A 27,945-nucleotide genomic window follows, 5' to 3' on the forward strand; every position below is an offset into this window, starting at 1 on the left:
GAAAGGCCTAATTGATAGTCCCGCGACGAAGAACATTGCCCGCCAGCTTAACTCACACACATTTACATATACAGTAAGCGGACTGATCCTGCCATATTTCTACTATACTACAGGCGCTCAAAGAGGAAAGGCCTTTTTCTAGTTTCGCGAATTTTTACGGTACCGGTAGCCAAATCTCATAACTTTGTCAAGCAGGTCCCACTGACTGGAGGAAGACCGGCGTGGCACATGCATCATGCATGACCGCCCGGGCCCGCTCCTGCCCCGAGAAGTGGACGTATGATTTCCGTCGACAGCCCGGCAACCTCAGCAATGGCACCGGAGCAGATACCTAGCATGGATTGAACTTTCCATGGATTGAACTTTCCATGCGCCGACAAAGGACGTGACAACAGCCCTAGCCGCGCTTCATTCCACTCGGTCTCTTCTCTTTCTCAACCCATCGTTGCCCCAAAGAGCGACCTCAACGATGCCGGCCTTGGTTGGGTGATTGCATCCACGAACGTTGTGAACTGGGACGTCCCATGTGGGCATTATCCGTCCATACGTGATGCCCAAGTGCCTGCCCGCCCAATGACAAGGACTATTGAATTGAAGCAGTAACCATTCCCGATGTTCTCAATTCCGCACACAGCCAGTCCCGTCCAGCCTCTAGACCGGGACATGCCCAAATCCACTCAAAGCAGGTGGCCGAAGATCGAGTCTTTCCGTCCACCATCGTCCGAACCAACACCCAACACAGAGCGGCAAGCCCTCCTCACGAGACGACCCAGGCCCAGTTGCCAATTTACGATTGCCCTAGGTGTAGTCAAGGACATCCCGTGTTTGACCTCGGTTCGTTGATAGCCGGCTTGGTAGGGCTCTACAATCTAAACACCTGCACTGTCGGGTTATTTGGCCCCGGTTCTTCTTCCTCGTGAAAACCTGGATTTGGCTGTCTTCGGGAATGGCTGAGATCAGAGAGCATGTCTCGAGATTCTCCAATGCTCAATGGCGGCGGTATGGCGGGGACTGAGAGAGTTAGTTGCCTCCTCTGTTGCCTGACCTCTTGCTCAGCCGCATATCCATGCCATTACCCGTCGTATTTTTCATTCCTCGTTTGTTTTGTACACCTCACCTTGCACCATGAGCTCCCGCTAGCTGAACCTAGTAACTAGGCGAGAACTTGGCCCTGTCACGGAACGCAAACATACTTGCACTGTATCAACTGCACCAACATCATCGGAGGATTTGGTGGAGGCAACCAATAAAGCCACATTTGTATCCGAGGTAGAAATCTGGGCAGATGCAAGTGCATTATATTGGTTTCACGTTGCGTGGTGGCGATCATTGCCAGCATGTGCACTTTTTCTGGCGACCAGTGGTTACGATGACCTGAGGGGTATTTGCTTGGATACGAGCCCATCTGTTGCCTTTATAAAAGATGGTTTCTTCCTTCGATACCCACCTCCGTTTGGCTTCTAGGGCGATGGAAATATGGATTTGGTAACAGTCATTGCAATACCGCTTAACACAGCTCCCAATTGACCGTCTTTAGCCAGCCATGGACTCGGCAAGGGAAGGATTGCTTTCTCGTGGCCCTCAACAACAGCAACAACAAAACGGCTTGGGCTACTTCGAAGACGGTACTCCCATCCAGACTCCTCCGCCTTTATACTCCTCCAGCTTTCAGGACGATGCGCCCGACCGAGCATCAAACCAACAGCACAATTACCGTCCTGCTGGCCGCCTTGGTGGTATCAATTTTGGTGGTTGGCAGCCACTACCATCGACTGTTCCAGATGGAGAAAATCTTGGCGACCAGGAACAAAAGGGAAAGCAAAATCCGTTTCGTGATCAGGACCCGTCGTTTGATGCTCGAAAGAACCGCCCAGATGATGTCTACTATTCCAAACTCCGCCCATGGAGCTCTTGGTGGAATATAAAGCACTTACCATGGAAGAGTTTGGTTCCTCTGGTGTTGTGTTTTGCCTGTGAGTTCTAGAGCCCTTGTACCACGTCTGATTCGAAGAGCCTCAGCTGACAGCCGGTAACTTGCTATACAAAAGCCATTGGTGCCTCCCTATACACCGCCCGCCGAGCTGAAAACAGGCTCGTTGAAGACTGGTCCTTTCCGATCGTCGGAAGTGTACAGCCTTCCACAATCCTGGCCGCCTTCTCCGCCATGACTAACTCGCTAATGCTGCTCGCTTTTACCAACGCGTGGGTCACCATGTTCTGGCTGCAGGCGATGAAGCCCGGCGGAGTGCCAATCACGGATCTACACTATCATACGCAGGGCGCTATGGGGCTGACTGGCGCATTGTCGGCTTTGTTGAAAAGAAGAAGCGTTGGGATTAGCCTTGGTGAGTTGTCTGCAAAAGTCTACCGCCTTTCTTGATTTATGTCTATGTGTCTCCTTCGCTCATGGACGTGTACTAACCTGGTCCAATGACCCGCGGTAGTGTGTATTATGATCGCAGTCAGCAGCATCGCCCGCGGTCCTCTGATACAAAGGGCCGTATCCGTGCAAACGTTGGAATTCTCAGTCAACGGGACGATAGATCTGCCGATAATGCGGGGCCTTACGGATGGCTGGGGGGGAAGATATAACGAACATTCGGGCAGCAACATGGCTTTATTCGACGAAGGCTTTTCTCAGGCCATCCGAGACTTCCAGGCCAAGACCCCAATTCACATTCCTGGGCTGGCACAGCCTTGTGAGAACTGTTCATTCACAGTCAACGTAAGTGCCCCTGCCGACGTTTAGGCCGTGTTCGTTCAAGCATTAGTGCAGTAAGAGAAGCTCTTCTAGTCCAAACCCAATGTGTTTCGGTCGCCAGAAAAAGGCTTCTGTCACAGTGCTACTGCCAGAACGGACATGCTCTTACCCACAGAAGCTAAACATGCCACCTTTGCTTTGAGATGACTCTACCCAATACCAGAGAACAATTGCACTTGATGAGCAACAAACGGGCAGGTACGTAAGCTGACGATTAAATTGCATTTATTTATTTAGGGTTTCGGATTTGATGTCATAAATTGCGCTGAGGAGACCACGCCCTACAATATCTATGAGCAGTGGAACGCGCGTGAGGGTTATACCAAGTTTGATTTTACTGCGACATTCTATGAAGTCAATATCACTTGGGCGTCATTACGTCCTAATGAAGATATCTGGGACATTGGGCCAAAGGGGTTAGAGACCAGAATCTTGCGAAAGGCTGAACCTGACTGCAAAGGTGAAACTATCACCCGGGTTTGTTTTTTCAACCCATCGAGAATGGAGTACAAGCTGTTTATGGACAAGGGTAGCAATGTGACCTTTCAATCGTCTGACTGGAAAAGCGATGTGGTCGTTGAGAACATGTACGTTCCCCGTTCCCATTCTTTATCCCGTGCCCGCTCTGCCCTTTTGCTGCCCTATCAACTTACCAGTCTTCGTCTCGCTACCTCCTCAGCACGGAATACTAAACTAAGTCCATCTTTGCACTCCTGTCCAGTACCCTTTTCCCCCCCTTCCGCAACGCCACGAACACTCTGCTACCTCTTTATAACTTCATCAAACCCCAATTCGAAGCCCGGGCAATGCTTTACGAAGGCGTCGGCGACCACGACATGTCGTATTCTGGCCTGGGCGGCTACCTCTACCACCGGAAGCCAGCCCCCGGGACAAAGCGCTGTTGGGGCACGTGGGAAGATCCCTTCGACGATATCATGAATTCTTTCCGCGATCTAGGCCTGCGGCTATCAATCCGCGAAGCGATGGAAAAGAAGGAGGAGGCCGAGAATCTGAAAGTGATGGGAAACGTGACCGATGCCGACGTTCTGATGGACAAAGTGATGCAGAAGGGTGTGGAGTTTGTGAGCAACCAGGCGAGTTTGAGGTATGTGGTTGATAATGGCAAGCTTTGGTTAGGGCTGGGAGTAAGCGTTATGGGCCCGCTGGCAACCCTGATTCTGTTATTGTGGCAGTGGTGGGGAAGAGCAATGTTCATGGGCTCGCCAGGGTTGGGAAGGACGTTCTCGATGAGTCCGTTGGAGATTGCTAATGCGTTCTTTGGTGGTGGCGGCGTTTCCGTTGCAAGGAAGAGGGCCATGATGTCGACATCGTACTCGCCGGGAAGTGGAAGCGAGAGCACCAGCAAAGCGGGCAGCTCCTTGGCAGTTGTTGTGATGGAGGTGGACCAGGGTGATCACCACAATCTGAACCAGCAGCAACACACTCACACCCTAACCCCAATCTTGACGGGCTGCAGCAGCAACTCCTCGGCGAGCCAGATTGTCAAACATATCCGACGAAGAACCGTAGCGATGAATGGAAAGGGAGGCCTTATCAGGAACAAGGAGCCTAGGGTACAATATGGAGTGGACGAGAGCTCGGGACGGCTTGCTTTTGTGGTCATTGAGAGAGGGGAAGAAGGCGAGACGGTCGTTAGACCGCCGAAAAGAAAGGAGATGTTGTAAGAATCATGGGGCACGATTACTTGGGGCAATGAAACTTGGGCATTGGAATTGGCCACTTAACACTAGGTATTGTTAGCTCGGTACTCCTAAAGCAGAGGACGAGATACATCTTTAACTGTCACAAGCCTCACAGGGATAGGACAAATGGTAAAGGACAAATCGAAGAGGCATGAACAAGGTTCAATATGGTAAATACTAAGGAAGACTCGACTCGGTGTCTATTGTGGTACATGTTAGCAGCGATTTAGCTTGACGAACGAAATGAAAACACGCAGAACTTTACGGAGGATGATCAGTGATGATATTTCAATGAGTATCATCTTTACTAGGCCTGTGTTGTGGTCGAAAGCGTTGAGTGTCCGCAGTTCAATTTAGGAGGAGATGGTTCGTAATTAATGTATGAGAAGTGGCCACTGACCAGCTCGCCTGCCCTGCCACATTGAGAGCAGGGGGCTCTCTCTACAGGTACTCTAGACCTTCGACCTGACTGGAGTTGCACTTGGACATTACCTCTACCTCCATCGCTAATCAGCTTAAGGTAGAGGTAACCTTGAAGCTGTTTCGTTCTTTAGGTCATAGAGTACGCATCCTCGGAGTAGCAACCTGCAACGAACGAACCAGCACATTCCCACCTTCAGTGACTGCCGGGTACCTTGCCCGATTTACCTCTACCCAGGGGCAGGTAGTAAGTATCGTCGTCTGTTTTGAGCACCTCATACATGCCTAGGGCTAGAAGGGGGTAGTTGAACTGAGACATTGAGACTGCAGGGACTCGAGCATTCATACTCCTTGGCCAATGGCTTGAAAACAAATGCTGAGGTCTAGCCAGAATTTGCAATGGTCAACAATCACCACCATCTTTCACGTTACGCTTTGGCAAGATACAGCTCGCTGATTTCATGGCGGGATAAACGAGATGTGCCAACAGAGCCTCGGGAATTAGTTTCATGATGGCATTGAGCTTGTACTTATCACGATCAACTTAAGGCCAGCCTATCTTATGTCTAAAGACCGACGTCAATACATGTTACCAACGCCACAACTAAGTGAAGAGTGATAATTCGAACCGAGAAGTATCAACATACCTCTACACGTGTATAATAAAGGCAATAACCAGGCCGATTGTACATACCAGCACGGTACCTCATAATGTAGCGGAACCAAAATCGCACTCATTCCTCACCATCTCCAATCCATAAGTCCCGGTCTCCCCGACCCGAGTCCCCCAAAATCGAGCTCCAACTAACGAATCACCAAACGACTTTCCCTTTCCGTCTTCACCTGCATCAGGGTGTGAAGACCCCTGGCTTGGCCTTCACACCCAAGGCTCTTAAGTGCCTCCCCGAGTCCTCCAACTTCCTTTCAACGTAACCCTCCATTATGCTCCTTGTCCATTTGCCAGGGCACCTTTCGTGCGAACCGTTGAAGCACTTAAGTATTGTGTGCGTGTGTGGCTGCGCACCAATCACATGAACCTCTAGCTTTCCTAGCTTTTGTAGTGGTGAGTGCATCACTAGGCCGGTCTGACTGGCCTGGGACCTACCCGAGGTATATACGCCTCGGACTATATAAGGCAGTGTAGAGTAGTGTATAAGCTGTTGCGACTATCCTTCGTGGATTCTGGATTCTGGGCTGTAGGTATGACATGATACGAGTAGGACAGCAAGAACATCCTCTGTTTGTTCTCCTCTCGAAGGGAATGTGTTCCCTCCATGTCTGGTCGTTGTGAATTGACACTCCCGGAATGTTCTTGATAGAAGTCCATTATCTCTAAATGTACCTAGGAACTCAATCGCTCCCAGACATACCTCGGTGTTGTATCCCTGTTGTACCTACCTGCCCTCTTGAGCTCCGAACATGAATCGATTGATAGCCTAAAGACAATTTTCCTAAATCTCAGGTTGTCGACTACCTAAGGTATGTCCCTGTGTTCAACACCCAACATCCAACATCCAATAGGCTCATGCCAGGCAGGTACAAGCAATTCTCTCGATTTCAATCTGCTGATACTCGCATCTTCAAATGAACTGCCCCAAGCTCATTGGCGCCTCAGACAGTATACAAGAAACAAATTGTCCAGGAATCGATGAAATGAATGGTTCGCGGACGGCTTACCTACCACTACCTAGGTTTGGCATAAGTGCTTGCTTAGTACTGCTTGCTTCCTGCACGATGTGCGTACAGTAGGTGGTATGTGATGCTACCGCTGTTACTCCCTCGCGTTATATTATATGTCATGCGAGGTGAGTTAGGTATACTACACTACTGTATAGTGCAACCTCGGCCTGGCTCCCAATGTAAGGTATGCTGGAGCAAGGATGGATGGAATTGGCCAGTGGTCGACCAGTCTTTGTGGTTTGGTGCCTTGCACCAAGAATCATGAACTGCTTGCCATTGATACACCACCGTGAATTCGAACTCGCAGACATGGACATCCAGTCAGTCGGTTACGGTTTAGTGAAGAAGAGTATTAATCGCCTGGGTTTCACGAACTGACTGGATATGATCCCACGAGTTCATCAATTCCACATGCAATATCCCACCAAACCGTTCCCCGTGTGTAGTGTATGTTACACAACAACCACAACCACAACCGCAAGCTTCAATGTATGGTCACCTCCAGCTGGTGTTTAACATAGAGGTAACTTCCACAAATTAACCCATGCAGCGGCTTGAACGGGTCGAACGGGTCGAATGGCTCGAACGGTTCGATATTGCCAAATCTGCAATCTGCAATCTGCAACACAACTTCGCATCCACCATCCACCATCCTGTTGCTGCAGTGACAGGGTAAAACGACGGACGGTAGGGTAGGCACTAGCCTGCACGAGGCGATCACGGGGCTATCACGGGGCTTGCTGCACTTTGCCTTTGCCTTTGCAGGACAGGACAGGACAGGGTATGGGCAGGACAGGGTATGGGCAGGACAGGGTATGGGCAGGACAGGACAGGGTATAGGCGTGGGCATTGGCGTGGCATCCACGCGGCTCGGGGACAGACATGAACATGAACAGGGACGGTAGGTAGGGGATTCGGGGACAGGGACGGGAACAAGGACGGGGACGGGGACGGGGCAAGTCGGTACCCATATTGCCTGGGGCATGCTGGGGGTATGGCGATTTAGCAAGGGGAGCACAACCACTTGTGTGCGTGTAGGTACCTCTATGTTTTGTGGTGTGGTGTGTGTGATGGGATCGTATAATTTAATGAACCCAGGCACTGGGGGCAAACGGGAAGAGAACGAACCCGAGGAGCTACATCAAATCATAAAACCAGCGAAGGATTAAGGGATTACTATAGAACTGAACATTGAATGAAAGCATGAGCTTCACTGAGATTAAGAGCTTTTCGGTGACGATTTGGCCATTCCCTGGTGGAAAACATGAATTTGGAGTTCTGGACAAAAGTCTGGGGAAGACAAGGTTCCCACAGAACACAAGAAACACAAGGAAGACAAGGGCCATGAGAGTATGAGACAGACACCAAACGGCCAAGCAAAGGATCATAAAACCCAGCGCAATGCTAAATACAAAACGGTCCAAGTTCGAGACTGGCGAGACTGGGCAATGCAAAAGGCTGTAATTGTAAAAGGTTGGAGTCATCAATAGACAGAGTGTGTGTGTGCGCCCAGCATACCCAGCGTGCCCAATCTTACCTACTGCCCATGCACCCCGGATTATGGTACAAGACCGAGGCACAGAAGGTATGTATGAAAATGCTGGGAAGCAGCTTGTGAGCGGGCACTCAGCAAGTGGCTTGTCCGAGTGGCTTGTCTGAGCTCGTGTATATATGTATGTACACCTCTGCCGGCATTTAAAAGGTTAGCGTGATACTGCCCTCCTACAATATTCAAGGGGCTGTGAGCGGGAAGGGTAGCCATCTTTTGTACGAAAACTAAGGTTATCGCCACTTCGCCATTTCACCGCGCTAACCTTTTAAATACCGGCAGAGGTGGGCAAGGGCGATATAACAGAAAGCAAAACGAAATGTTGAGCTCACTACAGCTCTGAAAACGCCTATAGACTCACCTTGTCCAATACCTATTTCTGGTTTCATTTTCCACCGTCGTCTTTCGTACTCCCAACGTCCAAGGCCGAAACGGCCCCGAAGCGGCGAACACGGCTCACACGGCTCAGCACGGCAAACGCGGACCTCCAACAACCGTAACAACAGCTTGAACGGGAGAAGTTGTTGCTGGCCAGCTGGCTTGCTGCAAATGATCGTCAGTGCAACGATCACCGACCGGTGGGACCCCGATCATCAATCATCATACCTAGAGCCATCGACCTTGCCAGGCTCGAGCCAGGCTCGTGCTTATCATTCACGGTCACGGCGTGGGGCAACCGACCTCACTGACTGCGGAGCCTGTGGAGAGACAGGCCCCAGGCCCCGGGCAATCCACCCCCGGAATCCGGGGTCCGGGGTAAATTCCGGGTCGTCGACGAGCGGATCCGCTGGGGATATTGTACACCTCTTCAGGGATGTAACTTGCTAGCTTGGTACGTTAATCTTACAGGAAACAAGGGCAAATTAGTGTCCGAAGCAGATATTTCTTGTGTGAAATTTAAAGTTCTCGCCACTACCAAAAAAACCACGCTAACAAGTTATATCCCAGAAAAGGTGTATGGGAGAGATGTGGATCACCGTTACCGTTACCGTTACCGTTGGCCCCTCTGGCTATCTGGCCGCCGGTCCCGGGTTCAAGGCATTTTGTCCGTCGGGCGAGTTCTGTTGCAAGATCCGTGTCAGCATGTCGGAGCCGGCGTGTGTGTCCAATATGCATCGAATGCTGCAAAGGTTGGCTGGCCATGGTGTTGTCCAGAGAAAAGGAAACGTTCTAGGTAGAGGGAACTCACCTAGCTCAGGTTCAATGTCATGGGTCCATGCCCCCAATCCCCACTGCCACACAGAACCGCGGGGCACTGTTGGAGAAGCCCTCATCACTCATCAGGGCACTTGACCCTCACGACCCCTCACCTCCATGTCACGACCCCAATGTATGTACGACTCCAACCCGAGGATCGAAAACGATCACCTCCGTCGGTCCCTCTTCAGGGTCTTGAAAGGGTCTTAAAAGGGTCTTGAAGGGTTTTCTCCAAGACGAGTCCCTCTTTCCGATAGGAAGGTTGGTGATCGTTTAATGCCCGACAAAGTCAATGTTAGAGAAGCAGGGCGTCGCGGGGCAGATCGTGTTCATGTTCGATAGTGCTCTCCAGGCTTGATACCCCTCGCTAGTGGTAAGTAGCGATAAGGTACACTGACAGTACAGTACAGTACCTGAATCCCGTCCCTGGCCTGGCAGCCCCTCCATTCATGCGCCCCTCAATCCAAGACAGGGCACCCGACAGGCACACTTCTTGGGATTGGAATTGGGATGGACGGACGGACGGGCGGGCGGGCAAGACATGATGATGATGATGATGATGATGGAGGGGTAGCTTCCACGATTTGATATCCAGGTGTAAGTCTAGGCTCAACTCGAACATCTGAATCATCTCCAATTGAATTGCTTCCCTTCATGTTGATAAATCCGAACGTTGCTTGGGCTGCGCGTAGTACGAAGTGGTGAGCTTTTTGAGCTTCCCTGGTGTCTCACAATTTTACCTCGCATCTGAATCAAGGCGCCCGTACAAGGTCCTTCTGTCTGGCGTCCGCTTGCCCGAAGCTCCCATGACGTTACTTCAACTCCTTCCATCAAGCAGCCGTCATTCTTTTCGTTGGTTTTATTGTTGTTGGTCGTCTCAATGCAGGCACATCTGTAGGCAGCATACCGTAGGCAGCATACCTACAGTAGGCGACGATGCAGCCTTTACTGCATGCAGTGGACTGCAGACAGAAGACCGAGGCACATCATCTCAACATCAGCGCGTGCGTGCGAGCCCACACATACACACATGGGATGGAATTGCATTGCCTTGAATGTAGAGTGCCTGGAGCCCTATCATATGGTTGAACCATCTTTTTTAGTAAATGATCCGTCATTCTTCCATCTCGAAGCTGTTCGGATTGCATTTGCAGCAGATACATATGTAGTGGTCGGCAGGGTCGGGTTGGAACCCTGGAACGTCAGTCAGTCAGAAAGGGTTGCGTGCTGCGCCACGATCCCGTCACGTCCTGTCACATTGGTGAGTGACTGCATTGGAAAGCATTCTGATATGTAGTCAGTCTTTCCCAGTATCAGCCAGTTCAACTAACTAGGCTCAACTGCTATGGAATGAGGAAGTGATGAAACCGGAAAAGCTTCACTTGCGCACTTGTGAAAAGGCAAGGAACGTCCTGGACCTCTTGGGCTTTCTGGGTCCAGTCCGATGTTGCGTTGCGTTGCGTTTTGGGGTGTTGGGGTGTTTGGGGTGCGATTGATGTTGGGGGTCACACACACACCTTTTTGTTCACTTTGACCACCAGGACCACCACCCAGTCTCAGCCAGTGCACCCACCATTTCAAACGGAAAGAAGAGGTTCGTTCTTTGTTCAACGGCGAGATTGGACCTCTTATTTGGTAATCCCCTGACTGCGTACGTAATTGCTGACAGAAACTGGCCTCAATTGAAGAATGACCTCTCTGGCCTCCTGGCCTCCTGGGCCTCCCTACTGTGGTAGGCCTCCACGGACATGAGAGTTTCGAGGCGATACGGCGATACTGCACTATGTCGATATGGTACATGGTGGATTCGATAAGATCGGGAGACCAGGTGGTCCTGGCTTTCCAACGCCATCGTCAAATTCGTGATGGATCTCGTTACGGCATCCCGCCATGTTACAATAACGTCAGACAACCGATGTTAAGCCGCGGATACCCCATGCCCGGCCTATAGCGTGAGCTAGGTGTATCACTGAGACCGATGCAGGTGGACGGATTTGGGACGGATTTGTATGCTGTATGGATGGGCTTGCGAGGCAACCAGCGATGCGAGACCAGCGCTGGGAGTCTTTCGGAATGGTATTTGTAAACAGAAAAAGCTTCAGTTGAAGCTTGCGGTTGTGTTTTGACTTCCTAGAGCTAGTAATGACATGAACTGTATTAAATAGGTCACAACTATTGTAATTCCTATCGTCTTAGCTCATACTAAAGAGCTGTGGACACTCCTCCTCTGAACTTCTAGGTGTCCTTACCTTGATATCATTCCCGAGACTCTTGAGTTGAAGCATCGCACAACAATTGCGCAAGCATCGCAAGCTTGCCCGTCTCGGTCCGTGATTGGTGGTGAGCTTGGTCCACAGCGGTGGAGCTTTGCGGTCACGGTACCATGGACAGTAAGTGCGCTCCGGATTTTAACTGTGTCCTTCAACCACTGGAATATCCCACCGGTTTACACACTGTGCACTATTGGACTGCCGCTTGGAGTGAGGTCCGATCACTCTGCAGCCAGTCGTTGTTCCTGGCCGCTCACATAGCCCTGGATCCCTGATCAGCTTCTCAGGCAGGGACTTGTTGTGAGGTTTCCTAACGTCAATGTTATTAATAGGAGCAAGGAATGCCGATCGGGAGAACCCCGGATCTTTGGATTAGGTGTTGTTGATAGGAACCATGATGACAGCAGATTGGTAGGGAAAAAATCCCTACTATCTGCAGTGAGTGTCCAACTGTCTGAGTGAAACGACATTGTGTTTTTATTCAGCATGCATGCTTCTTCCAAGTGGATGCCGAGATTGGTGCGAAGTGCGAACCATGGGTGCAAGAATCCGGAAACAAAAAAGAAAAGAAAAACTTACGGTTTCAAGTTCTGTTCGCCGCTCGGGTTGCCTATCCTATCCAAGGACGACATTTAATGCCGATTGCAAATGAAACCTTGTGCTGCATCTAATCTGGCCAACTTGCCCGGTCCCCAACCCCCAAAGCTCCAATGGTCCCAGTGACAATGGAATGTTGGCTGAATGCTGGTTGGGCATGGCAATTGAGAGCTGAAGAAAGGGACCATGCGGGCCGCGACTTGCGCCAGCTTTCGGGACGATCAGAGCTTCCAGACTTTGTCAAGCCTGTCAGGGTCTTTGTGACTGCCGCCGAGATATGCTGGAGTATCGGGTGTTGTGTGACTGGATCTCTACAAACTACTTTTGATGCCTTATTTCCGGTAGCTGTGGGCAATGGGCTGTTGTTCCTGGTTCGAGGCTCGTCTCGCCAGAGGCCATATACAGATAGGTCTGTCAATGAACAGGACGTCGTCTCCAAGCTTAGCTTTGTGGCAGCAAATGTAAACCTCTCAATGCTATGTCCGGATAAGACCCGTACACTATTCTACGTGATTGGCGAAGAGTAGCCGCAAGCCCGCACCAGTCTGGCCATTTGGGTTTTAGGGCATCCCAGGTATGAACCACACTAGTGTAGCGTAGGGTCTCGGTGTCTGATACCATCTCGTGAAGTCTCGATATTCGATAGGATGCCCTCGGTTGCCTGGATTTCCATGCCACAGTATGCACTGCAATGCCCTGTTGGTGCCGATGGCTCCCACTTGGATCTGGCAGTAGACAGTAGTAGGTACATGGTGTGTACATACATGCTGCCCTACAATCAGTCAACCAGTTGCAGTTAACGGCTCGCACCGAAAAAGCATTGGCACAGCACTGGCATGGCACCAACGCGTGGCAGACACACAGATGGAAAAGCCTCACTGGCGTCGATTTTTGCCCCTCCGTCACCCCCATTCCGAGAGAGATGGTGTGAACCGAACGGTTGGGAGACGGGGTCCATCGCCAATTGAGGCCCTTGGCGCAGGGGCGTGAGAAGGAAGGGTGAAGATGATATCAGACCTAACTTTTCTTGGCCAAGAAAAGGCAACTGAGGAATTGAAAACGGCAATGCCATTGTACACTAGGGAACCGGTACATTAGGACCAGTGAAGAGGCACGCACCCAGGGAGAGGCCATGAGGCCATTGAGGCCAACCCATCCACATCCACATCCCGGGCCTCATCCGCTGTCAGTGGCGGGATGGGATGGGATTTCGGAATGTGGAAAGTGAATCGCATGCATTGCGTGGTTGTGTTCGGTTCACTTTTCTTTGTCTATCTTGTGTCAATGGTGCCGTGACCTGTCAAGTGCAAAAGACTCGATCCGAACCTGCGGCCCGAGAAGGACTGTGATTCGCAATGAGAAGGGTAGTTTAGCGAGTCGGGATGCCGATGAAAGGAAGACGGCCATTGCAAAGCCGTGATGGGAGCTTGAAGATTATTCGCCCTGTATGCCACATTGTACGAGCTTTCGAGCTTGGTGATGGTTTTCTCAAAGGCAAACCTAACTTGCGATGGAAGAAAGGGTTTGGAACTAAAGTGTCAGCATGAGACAATGATAAAGATGCATCAGACTACAAGCACAAAAGCGGGAAAGGCTGCGATGGGACTGATCAATCAGAGCGAGGCTTGTCCAACGTTCTAGCAGGATGCAAATGACGCTGGCAAAGGCCGCTGCAGCGTCTGGGGCTGCCGTCCTTGCAGTGAAGAGCCATTCAGAAGCACTCAAAGCATGCAGAGATACCAAAGTACCACGGCAGAGGTAGCATCTTGCCGACCTTGTTTCAGTGAGATGGCCAACGGGGAGAACGACGGTGTTGCGAAGACGAACAAAAAGCACAAAGTGCATCAACATGAAGATGGTGGGAAAGCAAAGAGGTAGGCAGGCAGGCAGACAGGACATCTATCCAATATCAATGTGTTGTTTCTTTGGATGGGTGACCATGAAAGCAATTGATTGACTCACCGGGTGGACGAACAGACACTGATGTCATGTTTCATCTCCAGAGTTTGTTGCACGTTGTGACCACGCCGCGGACATATTGGTCGTCTGCAATGGAACTGAAAGGATTATTGCTCTGGCAGACGGTTCGGTCCAAGTGGGGGATGGATGGCCTCGCCTCGGGCTTCCACTTGTCCCTTTCGCTCGAGAGCACTGCAATTCAAGTGAGTGACTGGTACTTGCCAGAGGAAAAGAGCCACTGTGCGAGAGTGCTGTTGCAGAACTGCCTGGACCGGTTCCACTATTAGACGCTGCAGTGCCTCTGCCCATTGGTCAGTGAATGATTGAATCGTTTCCATTGGCTAACATCAATTGACAGGGCCCAGCAAGACTTGAAAGGTACCTACGAAGACGGACAAAGGGTCGTAGACGGTTCATCAACGGGGTCAGCTGCGCACTTTTGGCGACGAAGACGGCCGGTAACAGGTGGATCGGCCTGCCACTTGCGCGATCGAGGTATTTCTCCGGTACCATCGCAGGGGCAGACCAGTGCAAGCGAACCGTCGACTGTCTCCAGTGAGACTCGAGCAGTTGGTGTGTTGCAGTTTTATAGGGGTTTTGCTCCAGGTGGTTCTGGTTGTTGATGTGGATGTGATGCTTCGACCACAAGGAGGACATTGTCATAATGATGGCAGCGACAATATCATTTAGATAGAGAAGTATAGTGACAGCTAGTAGGTGATGCCCTCTGGCTCAATATATGATAGAAAATGGCCTGTTCTGCGCTTTGTTGATGTCTACCTAGCCTTTCCTTGGGAGAGGTATCGTCGGTTAGCCTTGCATCTGTCAACAGTCAACAATTGCAAAGTCTGTGAAATGCAGTCATTCTCGCTCTTTTGCATCTTTGCCAGCTGAACCAAATGACGAAGAGACAACTGAACCTCATCATTTCAACATCCAACGCGCTACTTTCTTTTCCAGATGGTGACCGAAGCTGCTCTTGCCTAGGTTGTGAAGCCCAAGTTCGGGACGATGTGGAGGGCGACCTATGCGTGCCCAGAAACAAGTGCGTGCAAGTGCGAACAAGTGCTGGGTCTCGCCCTGAAGGAGGCCACGCCCACAGCACACCGGGAGACCACCATCGCACTGCCAAGTCCAACGTTTTAGTGCCGTGCTCTAGTGAACACTGGGCAGTGGCCCCATCACGGGCTCTCCACACACACCTTTGTCGTCGTTAGAGCCTCGATGTTCCGTCCTCACGGGCAACTAATCCTCTGCACAGTACCATTGGGCTGTGATTCTATCGTCGAGACGTCGACGGGACAGGCACAACCTGAATTGAAGGGTCCTAGTGACCTATCATATTACAGCATCCAATCCATGAGTCCAATCCATCCACTCACAAGGATGGAAGCATCCAAAGTCAATGTCAGCCGAGCTCCAGTTCACACTGGGACACGGCCATAGTACCTGTAGTAGCGCACGGTGAACATTGACTAACTGCCCGTTCCTTCCATCCATTCCACTCCAGGCGTCCATTACATGGCCTCTCTTTTGCCCCCAGCATTTTGGCCCTGGCCTCCCGTCCGTACGTCGTCGTCAGTTGTCGCGGTCTCTTGCCATTTGACGTCTCACATTTCTTTCCTTCCACTCGAGTCACAGTTTCGGTCGCATCTTGCACGGCACAGCATTCGAAACAACCGATCAAACAATTAACAACAACATCAGCGACAACATCAATCATATCAACAACGGACGGAATGCTACGGTGAACCGACAGCAAGATACTGAAATCGGACCTGGAGACGGAGTCCTTGGCTTGAGTCGACGCCAATTGCGATTCTGGCTGGCCGTATTGCTAGCCCTGACTAGCATTGCTACCGCTGATTCGGGGCGCTATACCTTACTGTCACTACTCTCGGACCACCACATCAACACGCCCACGCCCACGCCCACGCCGCCCACCTCAATCCCCACTACAAATCATCACAACGACCAACTCCATCGTCGTCGTCAACAAGTCGCCTCAGCAGCTACAGTAGTTCGCGCGGTCAGATCACTCGGTATTACCTTGGCTGTAACGAACTGATTGCTTCGATCCAACCGTCAGGTGCAGCAGACGATACTCCTTCAGTTCCATCAAAATTGTCGCCTGCCATCAACAACGCTACGCTGTATTTGTTAGGCGGTACCTGACCGACCCCAACAACAAACGTTCCTCCCCAGGCCCGTCTTCCTCGTCTTCTATTGCAGCCGAGTGAGCTTCGCTGCTCTTTCCTTTGACAACCCCCAAACAAGCATTGTCGCCTTCGATTCTCTCCGTGCCACCCGCACAAAGCCTGTTTGATCCATCTTACTATCACCTTTTTTTCTTCCCTTCCTTCCTCGTTTAACAAACAATGCCCCTCTCGAGCGACCCCGTTGGCAAGCTCGAGGTCAACACCAACATGTCCAAGAACTCGACAACGTCGGCGACCCCATCGCCGACCAGTGGGAACCCTCCCGGTGCTGGTGATGAGTCTGGTATGCCAATATATTGCCCCTCTGCTGCTTTTTACTGCTTTGCTGCTTTGCTTACCCCTCCCACGGAATCGTCTTATACGTTACTGCCTACTTCCATGCCTCCCTGACTCGTACACACCCCTAGCCCTGTCAATGACCATCAACAAGCAACCGCCTTGGTCTTCCCACTCTTGAGCTCTGGACTGCCTGGCTGACAATGGATGGCTGACTTTGAAAGCTGCAACGATCACAGTGAACACCCAAGCTCCCGCTGCTCCTGCCAACAACTTCCCTCCACCCAAGACAGATAAACCCCGTCCCCATGTCTGCGGAACATGCCAGCGGTCCTTTGCCCGTCTGGAACACCTCAAGCGCCATGAGCGATCCCATACCAAAGAGAAGCCCTTCGAGTGCCCAGACTGCGCGAGATGCTTCGCCCGAAGAGATCTGTTGTTGAGGCATCAGCAGAAGCTACACCAGACCACGACCCCGTCGTCGCGTCCTCGCAACCGCCGTGAAAGTACGAGCGCGCCTATGCCTGGTGGTAACAACCGGGTACGCAAGAATAGCGTAGCTGGCCCTGGCCCCAATGCTGCCGCCCAAGCCGCTGTCACTGCTGCCATGCGCCCTCGAGCAAACACCATCAGTCACGTCGACACGGCGACAATGCAGTTGATCGCGGCTGCCAATGCTCAGGCGACCAGGGCTATGCCACCACAACACAGCCGGCATCCCAGCTTGGCGGGCTTCCCTCACAACAACTTTGATCATCACGCTTATACCGGCATGGCGAACGCCATGGTGCAGCGCGGTGTTGCTCACGGGGGACTCCCCAAACTGGAGACCCATACCATCAACGGCATGGACTTCTCTACGGGCTTGAGGACAGCTCCCATTATGCCCTTTAACCCCGAGTTTGACTTTGGGGACGCCTCGCTGCTGTTTAGCCCGGCCTCAACCATCAACCCCAACGCGCTTCATTACAATGACTCGCCGAATCTGATGGGCGTAGACCCATTGTCTCCCTTCCCCCACGGGCTTCCTGACATGACAGGCGGCCACCATCTGGATGACCCTAACTTTGACTGGCTACACGGCTTCGACCAACAGTTGTCTTTCAACAACGAAATGCACGACCATGCCATTGACCGCTCCTCGCCTTCGGCCATCAGCACCGCCAGCCAGAGCGGCATCAGCGACGTAATGGTGGATGGATCGAACCACCGCGCTCCCGCTGTGGAGACAAGCTCGATCTGGCAGGGCGGTTTAATGGGGCCCCCGCAAATGCCCAACTCGTTTTCTCTCGGCGACATGGGCAACACCGTCTTCCCCGACCTCTTGACGGGGGTTCCCCTATCGCCGCAGCCCGCTCCGTCCAGCAAAAGTATGGGAGATGCCTACTTTTCGACACCACCGTCTTCAATGAATTCGCTAAGTCCCAACATGTTCTCGGGCCTCAATGGCCAGAACATGAACAATGCACTGAACAATTTCGGTGCCGGCCCGGAGACGCCGTCGTCGATGAATGGTAGTACTCATGGCACCTTACCCGTCTCGACAATCACTGATTCAACAAGACATGCCATCCTAGGTGCCCTGACGGCCTCCCCAGCTTCCCAGTTCGGAGCTCGAAGATACTCGTACGCGACAACCAGCTCCCCGTTGTCGACACAATCACCGACGACAGCCACCAGCACCGAGCTCGCTCACACCCTCCCGAATACCCACGATCTCCAACGATACGTCAGTGCTTATTTGCGATATTTCCACCCACATCTGCCGTTCCTCCACATACCGACGCTCTCCTTCGACGTTTCCACGCTTTCAGCCAACGGGCAGGACAATGGTATTGGCGGGAGCGGCTGCCTTCTCCTCTCGATGGCGGCTATCGGTGCCCTTTACGAGATGGAGCAGCAGATATCGATGGAGATGTTTGGTATGGCGAAAAAGATGATTCAATTATACCTTGACGAGAGAAGAAAAGCAAACGTAAGGAAGGCAGATTTCAGGCGACCTTCCATGTCGGAGCACACTTTACAGCAGCAGGAAAACCCGATCGATACGCCCGTCTGGCTTGTTCAAGCTATGCTCCTCAACGTTATTTATGGCCACAACTGCGGCGACAAGCGGTCCGGCGAAATTGCATCAACCCACGCTGCCGCGCTGGTAAGTCTGGCCCACGGAGCCGAGCTGCTGAACCCGATCAGGGTCGAACCCAGCGTCGGTGTCGATATGATGGATATGGATGGAAGCTGGAATGCGGCAGAGATGGAATGGCTCCGCTGGAAGTCTATGGAGGAGAGGAAGCGGACGCTCTATACCGTGTTTATTCTCTCTAGCCTCGTGGTATCCGCTTATAACCACACGCCAGCCTTGACCAACTCCGAAATCTTCCTCGACCTCCCATGTGATGAAGAGTTCTTTGCTGCGGACTCGAGTCAAATTTTCCATGCCAAGGGTGGCGTCGCGGCTGCAAACCACAACCGGATGACGTTTCACGAGGCTCTGGGGGCGCTCCTCCAGAGGCAGAAACTGGCTTCGGGGTTGGCGGACGGCAACGATTTTTCCAACAGTAACCTTCCGAAGCCAAGCACCTTTGGTTGTCTGATTCTCATCAATGCCCTGCACAATTACATCTGGGAAACTCGGCAACGCCATCATAATAAGGTATGGACGAATGAAGAGACAGAAAAAATGCATCGACATATTGAGCCTGCACTTCGCGCATGGAAAGCCGTATGGGAGAGCAATCCCCACCATAGCCCAGAGCGTCCGAATCCGTTTGGCAAGGGGCCGCTTGCTGCTGATGCCATCCCGCTGCTTGATCTTGCATATGTCCGCCTGTACGTCAATTTCTCTCGTGTCAAGGAGAAGTTTTGGCAGCGGGATTGGGATGGCATGGCGGAGGAGCTGGCTCGCGGCTCTGAGATCGTCCAACATGCCGAGCAGACCCCAATCGCCAGCAATCTTGCAGCAGAAAATGCGAGCACGACCCAGCCTGATCTGAGCCTCGACCAGTCGCCACTCGCAATTGCGAACAGCAGGTCCGATCCGCGGAGGGAACGCCATCTGAGAAAGGCAGGTTTCATTGCCGCTGACTCGTTGCTTACTGCGGACAAGTTCAATGTAACGTTTGCCGATGCAACTGTTCGCGAGCTGCCTGTGCAGTCAGCAATCTGCACGTTTGATTGCGCGCAGGTGCTGGCTGAGTGGGTTGCCACTTTGCAAGACCGCGTTGGGCGATACCTGGGGATTCTCGGCCAAGACGATATGGATTTGAAAGAGGTACCCGCAGTGGTTCTGCTGGAAGACGACGACATCAAGCTGCTGGGCAAGATCCAGGAGATTATCCAACGGGCGGAGTTGAAGATGAATGCGGGCCAGACGTCTCATGGCGACGGTGTCAGAAACTGTGCCAATGGCATGCAGCGGGATGATCATGTGGGTTATGCGGCAAAGATACTGCGGATCACGGCGTATCTGATTGAGAAGGGCGCTGTGTGGCCGGGTAAGTTTTCGGTTTTCCTGAGGCATCTTTGGAGAGCGCAATATCTAATCAAGTCTGCTAGTAACCCGCTTGATCTCCTCATGTCTCGAAACCCACGCAAATCATATGCGCGCCCGTGCCGAGAAGTCCGTTACAGCGATGGAATAAATCGTTGACATTCTTCATGTTCATTGCGAATACCTTTCCGACATACGTGCCGACATGCGTGTCAGCGCCTTTATCTTCAAGAATACGGGAGCAACTATATCTACTTGGACATCTCAACAAAGACACAACTTATGGTTAACAGGACGAAAACGAGTTAGTCGAATCTGGGAGACGTTCTGGGAGGCCTTACAGGCCTAGGATGGAAACGGGCTGGAACTGGGGAATTTTGGAGGCTTAACGGATGACATTTTGATGATGATTTTTTCTCCAAGAGAGAGATTTTTTAACGAGGCGATGACGGCGTTTGGGTTTGGGTTTGGTTTGGTTTGGTTTGGTCTTGATCTTGTGGCTATATGACACTCTCTGACTCTGGCTTTTCTTTTTTTTTTTTTTTTTTTTTTGGGGGGGGGGGGGGGGGGGGGGGGGGGGGGGGAGATTAGGTTTCGTGTACAATTCTTCCTGTGCATGTATTATTTGACGACGCGTTGAGGTTACCGCACGATCAAGCGAATCTGTGGGTTATGTTTTACTTTTTTTTTTTTTCCATGTCCTTTTGAAGATCGCAGGACTTTCCATCTTGATTGAGAACGGTGCGGTGTTTTTGTGTTGTTTTTGTGAGATGAAGTGTGATGAAGTGAAGGACCATGAATGTGTGGAATGTATGGGTGGGCCTATCTAGTCTATCTATCTGGTTTGGGTAGAACAGTGAGAACTACCTTTATGGTAGACGAGTGAGCGAGCGATAAGAAGGCAAGGCAAGAAAGACGGTATTGAGTGATGCTGCTTCCGGCATTTCTCAGCGGGGAGTGAAGACTGGAAAATGTGTGGGGTGAAGATACAGAGACGAAAATATTAGGAAAAGGAGAGGGGGAAGGAGAAGAAAACGAAACTAAGAAAGGGCATGAAATGAAAGGAAATGAAACAAAACGAAACGAAACGAAACGAAGGTCTTTACCCTTGTGGTTGGTTACCTTGGAACATACTCACTCCAGCGTCATCTCAGCTCAGCTTTCGCCTTTCGAGTTTCGTTCTTCGAGTCTTCGTTCTCTGAAAAAACCACACCAGTACTGCCATGTTCACCTTTTTACGACAAGTCACTAACATGGAAGCTAGGGTTCGGTGTCGAGACTGTACATCTTGACTGACGGACAGTATCGCACGCACCGTTGGGAGGATTCTCTGAATTTCTGCTGCGCGGCCGTGGATATGATGGAGATGGAAGATGGACAAGATGAAGATGATGAAGATGAATATGGCATGGCACTTTGATAAAGGGTAGAAGATGAAAATCCAATTTTTCATGGTTCTTTGTGTTCATGTGGTGTGTGTGTGTGTGTGCTTTTTGTGCACTACCACCATACTGCGTTTTGGTGATGTTGCTGCTACTTGGTGAGATTTCAAGCCTGGATGAGGTGAGTAGAACGTATTTCATAACCTCTTTTTGACACTCCCGGATTGATTGATCAATAAACCAGCTCAGCTGCCGTCTGCGGATTTCGTCTGTTGGAGTTGTGTTGGGCTGAGCTGGTGGTGAACTGGTGATGTTTCAAAGGAGCATGGTTAGTAGTATATCTTTTCTTTGCTTTCCCGATCAGTCGTCAGTCGTCGGTCGTCAACCAACCAACCAACCAACCAACCAGACACAAGAGTCGAGAATTGAGACTGGACAGCTATACTGATGATACTTTGGTCTGTCTGTTAATAGCCGAGGTAAATTTCTTCCAGCTTCAACTTCCCGTACCTCACTGAAGGCAAACCAACTCGGCTTATTTTTATTTTTATTTATTATTTTGCCTACTGCCTACTACCGCCCCCAATAGGCCGGCCGCATCACGTCAGTATCAGCGTCAGCGCCATCAGATTAAACTCCCGCTGCACGTCACGGGACGACTACGTACTACATACAACCAGCCCCTTAACTGGTCCGTTTGTTGTTAGTCCGAGACTTTGGGTTAACCTTCCCACCTGCTTACTCACCTGCTTACTGGTAAGGCGTTTATATATCTAGGTAACTGATCCGTTTCGTTTCTGTAACTAAACCATGGCGAGAATTTACCTCGAATATTCAGGTAGCCGTCACGTATGTTTTGTCCTTGTGGGTAAGAGTTGGAACAGTTTTGGAAGTTTGGGATAGAGCGAGCTTGTCCAGTAAGTATATTACACTAGACTAGGAGTACCGACAGGAGCTAACAAACCACTTAACATTAGATTGTATTTCACGCCTCTCTCTCTTACTTCTTCGCTGACAGTACCTTTGTTTGCCTTTGCCTCCAGTCCGTCTTTTTTTTCTCAGGTCTCAACCGCCTCGCTCGTACCCTCGCTCCTTGATACCAATCAAAGCCCGATTATCAAACTTCACAACGAAACGAGGGAGCACGACAGCACGACAGCACGACAGTTATGAACGGATGTTTATGAATGTTTATGGTGGGTATCATTTTTTCTACACCATGCAATGCCCTCAAGGCCCTCCTCTATGCATGCATCTCTACATATCCTGTCCTATCCTTCCTATCCTCTATCACCCATCCATCCATCCCGTCTATAATATAGCTGGTCTAGTGAAGTCTAATAGCTCCTAGGTCTACAAGAGTTGCGATTCTCTTTTTGTCTTCTTTCTTTCTTCTCCGGCGAGAGGGAGGGTCTGTTGAAGCCCCGTCCCCGTTCTTCCTTTTGTTTTCCTTCTCTTCAACACCACTTTTGCACGCCATTGAGCAGCAAGCTCCATAGCGACATCCAGTCACCACCACATTGCTACGCTACCACGATAGTGCCGCAAAGCAGCACCACCTGCAGTATACAACCACACGCTTACTGAGTACCCTGCACGGTATGCGCCCAGACGAGGGCGCCGGGAACCTTGGGGTCCGGAACGACGAACTTGCAGGTGGTGAAGCTGTGCCAGAGCTGGCCCATGAAGGAGCGGTCGTCGCGGTGGTAGAGGGGGCCGAGCATAGGGCGGATCGAGTTGGTGGCTTCTTCGGCGTAGTAGAAGGGGATGCGACTGGTTTCTGAGCGTTAGCGAGATTTCGAGAGAACGAGACGAGTGAGCGGAGCGAGGATTTGGATGGGAAAGGAAAGGGTTGAATGTGTGACAGGGCACACCACCAACACTTCCAGGAATGTGGAATCAGAACAGCAACCGGGCCTTCAACTTACGGGAACAAGTGGTGAACGACGTGGTGGTCGATAATGTTGTGGAAGAGGTGCTTGCCAATGAAGCCGAAATCGCGGTCGACGGTGGCGAGAGCGCCCTTGACGAAGGTCCAAGAGTCGGCGTCGAAGTGGTGGACCTCCTCGTGGGTGTGGTGGAGGTAGGTGATGGCGACTGTTTTGCAAGCAACCGTTAGCACTTGACTCCAGAAACATCAGGAATTCAAAAGATAACTTACCCAGCCAGTGGTGAACCCAGAAGTACTGCTGGAAGTACAGCAGACCAACCATCTGCCAGCCAACGACCTGGGCGGCCGAGTAAAGGATATAGCCCATGATCATGAGACCGAGATCGGAAAGAGCGATATAGATGGCCTCAGAGTTGCGGAAAACAGCAGAGGTAGGCTCAAAGTGGCTCACCCTCAACCAGCCCATGCCGCCCTTGCCAGTCTCCCACTGCTTGCTAGCCTTGCCGGCAGACACGTTGAAGAGGAGGTACATCTGCCAGCCAGCAAGCTGGTGGGCAATGAGCTTGACGAGCTGGACAATGGGCACATCCTCAAACATCTCGGCGGTCTCCTTGTCCATGTACAAGTTGGCCAGCTTCCTCTGGTTGCGATCAGCGGCGGTGGCGGGGACGAAGGCCATGTCCTTCTCCATGTGGCCAGTGAAGCGATGGTGGCGGTGATGGCTGAACTTCCAGCTGAAGTAGGGGACCAAAAGGAAGGAGTGGCCGATCCAGCCGATCACGTTGTTGAACCACACGTGCCTGGAAAAGGCGCCGTGGCCGCACTCGTGCGCAAGAATCCAGATGCCGGTGCAGATCAGGCCCTGGAGGTAGCCGTACGCAGCCCAGGCGCCGTAGCGGAGAGGGGTGGAGGCGATCTGGGGGATGTACTGCCAGGCGAGGTAGCCGAGGCCAAAGGCCATGGCGAAGTCGCGGAAGAAGTAGGACATGGAGATCCAGACGCGGGGGCGGAAGCAGTGGTCGGGGATGGCGTCGCGGATGGTCTTGATGTCGGGGTATTCGATGGCCTCCGAGGTCTTCTCGCTGGTGACGGAAGAAGCAGAGGAGAAGTCGGAGCCGGAGGTGGTGGCGGAGACGACCTCGGGCTCGGCCGTGGCCTTGTGGCTGCGGGTGGTGACGGTCATTTTGAGTGATGTGATGCTGTTCTTGAAGATATCAAGAACTGACTGGAAGAGGAAGGAAGAGAAGAAGAGGAGGAGGAGGGTGGTGTGAAAGACCTGAGACCTGCGAGGTTCAACTTCACACTCGACACACCTCTTTCAGGAAAAGAAATTGGTGATGGGAGGGAGGAAAAAGGAAGAAGCTCGGGAGAAAAAAAGAGAGGGGAGAAAAGGGAAAGAAGAGTCGGGGACAGGACGGCCAAAAGGGTGGATTGGGTTCGATGGGACGGAAAAAAAAGTTATGGGTCTGTTACTGCGAAGCTAGTCTAGTCTATCTAATCAGTAAATCTGCGTGTGTCCAGACAACAGACACATCAGTGCAGGCATTGCGCTAGTAAGTCGACCCTGCACGGCCCCCGACATTCGGCGGACTCCTTTTTTCCTCTCCTTTTTTTCTTGTCCAGGCAACGAAGCATGTGCGCATTCATCCATGCGTTGGTTTGGAGTGTTCTTGCCCTCTCTCTTTTTTTGACCTTTTTGCCGTTCTTGCAGTTGTTGGCTCGAACTTTTTTTGGGACTCCATTTTCTGGGGTCCTTTCTTCTCTTCCCCTCACTAACAGGGGACTAGGTGGCTTCCCTTTTTCTTCAGGGGCCCCCAGACAGACCCAGACACTGCAGTGGGAGAAGGTAGAGGTATCCACAAGGCGAAAATGCTTAGCGCAGTTTATTTCCTGACACTGATCAACCGACACCCAACGAAGCGAGGGAAGCGGGTTCGGGCAGGAGGGTCCGAATTCGGGAGAGGACGGGCGAGACGGGCTGGAACGAGGGAAGGAGGCGGTTTGAGGATTGACTGGGGAGTGGGATGGATTGATGGCGACTTTCTGTGAAAAAGGGAGACGAAGGGGTAACGAAATGCTTGTGATTCTGGTCAGGATTATGACACTGCGGTGAGGATTAGGAGAGTCGGTTACGAGGCGAGAGTTGGCACTGCCATTGCCAATGCATTGTTGGTCGATCTTGCAAGTCTGCTGTTTGCTCCTGGGCGAATGCATCTGAGGTTTCATGAAGATTGAAAATGCCAACATGCCGCGGTGTGAAAGCCAGTTGGTGATAAGATAAAACACCCACCCGACCAACTGTCCCTCGGCTTTCTTCCACTTCTTCCACTTCTTTCGTTCCACAAGCTCCAGTTCTTTGCACACTTTATTTCAGCTTCCCCGGATATTCTGCACCACCGTTGAACCTTTCACTTTCCACTTGTCTCACACCTCTCAGCTTCTCGAATCTCTCTGTTGTCAAACTCAGGGCGACCATCAATTCCCAAACAAGAACACTGCCTGCAAAGACTTGGGGTTTCCAATTGCAGTTGCCAGCCTGCCATTGCCTGCCAGATAGGCTCACCGCCCAAATCTGAACCAATGAGAACTGGCTGCCCCTGCCTAGCTCATGCACAAAGGGTCTTGGCTTCTGCTTGCAATCTGAGCTTTCTCATTGGTCAGTCCAAGCAGAGCCTAACGCCAGGAAAAGGGTCCTCGAGTTGCCAGCCGGCAAGAGTCGTCGAGGGGCAGGCATCTCGAACTGCGGACACTGGAGCAAAGCCCCACCGAGTTTCACAACAAAAATGGGTCGCGGTCGGGTTGGCGTGTCAACTCACTCTCAAAGAAACCTCACTTCTCTCAAAGCGGCAAGACCCAAAGCTCGAACCAAGGTCCACGACCAAGGCCCAAATCTTCAAATGCACGTGCAACTGCAACCACTGCAACCACTGCAACCACTGCAACCACAAGCACGACAACAATCCCAAGTGGGTCAACCAATAAGCCAAGTGCAGCCTAAAACCTCAACACTTTTCGGCGACGTTTCAGTTGGATTGACGTTATCCGTCGTTCACGCTGAGAGCTCGATATCAACAATCTCTTACCACTTTCGTGAATGGTGCATGCCGCCGCTGCCTAACTTGTCGCGTAGCACTCAGCCGACCCGGCTGCCACCTTTCCAACAGTGGATCCCATTCCTGCACGCTCGTAGCCATCCCTCGCACGCTCGTTAGCCATCCATTCCTCGCACGGCACGTCACTCCCATCTCAATACTCTTCCCCGGACATATAACCAAGGCCTCGCCCTCCTCCCCATTCTCATCGCCATGGCCCACACTCAAGCTCAAACAGCGGACCAAAGGGCCCTCCCATCACCGGCATCAAATCATCAAGGGAAGTACTTGTTCTTTGCAGCGCCAAACGACCTCTCCCACTAACGCTTGCAGGAAATTGCCTACGTCTAACTAAGGCGCCGTCTATCCAGAGCAAAAGTCGCAAGCGCAAGCACCCAGGAGACCCAGGCCCAAGCCCACAGCGGACTCGCCCTCCAGAAGACGCATTTGGCGAGCCAGCGATTGGCACTGACCCGGTTGCTTTCTGGGTAAAGGAAGGGCGCTGGCCAAAGGAGCAGGACTGGCCGGAAGAGACAACGACGCATTCTACCATGGATCGTCTACCACTTGCGCGAAAGAGAGCCTCGTTCAATCTGTTCCGGAAGCGATCGAACTCTGCTACATCTACGACGCCCAGTGAGCAGACGCCCAGTGGCCAGACGCCCAGTGGCCAGACGCACAATGACCAGTCGCCCAGTGACCAGACGCCCAGTAACCAGACGCCCAGTGACCAGAAGCCGCGGGAGCAGAAGAGCGCGCCATACCGAGACCAGCGTTATGAGACCCTGCTCAAGGTCAAAGGCAGCTACATGACCAAAGCTCCAGCTCCACTAGGCATAGACAGCGCCAGCCAGGCTCTTTGTCGGTCTCTCCTGAAGACGACCCAGCCAGTTCCCGGCGATACACTTTTCCGTGACGATCTCTTTGAAACGACATGCCAGAAGATATACAACCAAAATGAGGCGCGAATCATCCAAGACATCAGTCGCCTCATTGTTTCTTCAGCTGAAAGTCTTGCGACATTCGGTGCAAAACACCTTGACATCCTGATAGAGAGCGTTAACGCAGGGTGGAATAGTTCGATTCTTTTTATTGGAATCCGTCCACAACCTGACTACTCCGTTGGATTCAAACAAGACGCATTCACTGAAGATCAACTCGCCAAATTATCGCCATTTATTGGCGACCCCTGCGAGGACCAATCTTACTTCATGGCTACGCACTATATGTGCTTCCCGTTCCTAACTTGCGAGGTGAAGGGTAGCACAACGGGGCTCGTTATCGCAGATCGGCAGAACGCCCATAGTATGACCCTTGCAGTACACAAGGTATTGTCGAACTCTTCCGTATTATTAAGCGCGAGGATGAAATTAACCGGAAGATCCTCGCCTTTTCCATTTCGCATGATTATTCTTCGGTCCGGATTTACGGCCACTACCCGGTAATAACCGGCGAAAAT

At 51.7% G+C, this 27,945-nt stretch overlaps 4 protein-coding genes across 4 annotated transcripts; 3 read left to right on the forward strand and 1 right to left on the reverse strand.

Annotated features, from left to right (window-relative positions):
* Positions 1-1,319: 1,319 nt before the first annotated feature.
* On the forward strand, positions 1,320-5,186 carry SMAC4_07884 (uncharacterized protein). The gene is made up of 5 exons (XM_024655923.2): positions 1,320-1,973; positions 2,049-2,345; positions 2,445-2,725; positions 2,999-3,348; positions 3,483-5,186. Exons 1-5 carry the CDS (start codon positions 1,544-1,546, stop codon positions 4,444-4,446), a joined length of 2,322 nt encoding a protein of 773 aa, XP_024510936.2. The 5' UTR covers positions 1,320-1,543; the 3' UTR covers positions 4,447-5,186.
* A 10,612-nt stretch (positions 5,187-15,798) lies between these two features.
* SMAC4_07883 (uncharacterized protein) lies at positions 15,799-20,646 on the forward strand. The gene is made up of 3 exons (XM_003345159.2): positions 15,799-16,638; positions 16,871-20,125; positions 20,187-20,646. Exons 1-3 carry the CDS (start codon positions 16,515-16,517, stop codon positions 20,270-20,272), a joined length of 3,465 nt encoding a protein of 1,154 aa, XP_003345207.1. The 5' UTR covers positions 15,799-16,514; the 3' UTR covers positions 20,273-20,646.
* Positions 20,647-22,698: 2,052 nt separating this feature from the next.
* Positions 22,699-24,923, reverse strand: SMAC4_07882 (uncharacterized protein). The gene is made up of 3 exons (XM_003345158.2): positions 23,665-24,923; positions 23,432-23,600; positions 22,699-23,276 (listed from the first exon to the last, which is right to left on the reverse strand). The coding sequence occupies exons 1-3, from the start codon at positions 24,575-24,577 to the stop codon at positions 23,084-23,086; spliced, it is 1,275 nt and encodes a 424-aa protein (XP_003345206.1). The 5' UTR covers positions 24,578-24,923; the 3' UTR covers positions 22,699-23,083.
* A 2,114-nt stretch (positions 24,924-27,037) lies between these two features.
* On the forward strand, positions 27,038-27,931 carry SMAC4_13698 (uncharacterized protein; the record flags this gene model as incomplete). The annotated part of the gene is made up of 1 exon (XM_066091550.1): positions 27,038-27,931. The coding sequence occupies one exon, from the start codon at positions 27,038-27,040 to the stop codon at positions 27,929-27,931; it is 894 nt and encodes a 297-aa protein (XP_065946985.1).
* Positions 27,932-27,945: the final 14 nt, after the last annotated feature.

Source organism: Sordaria macrospora, chromosome 4 (assembly GCF_033870435.1).
Source record: "Sordaria macrospora chromosome 4, complete sequence".
Taxonomy (NCBI): Eukaryota; Fungi; Ascomycota; class Sordariomycetes; order Sordariales; family Sordariaceae; genus Sordaria; species Sordaria macrospora.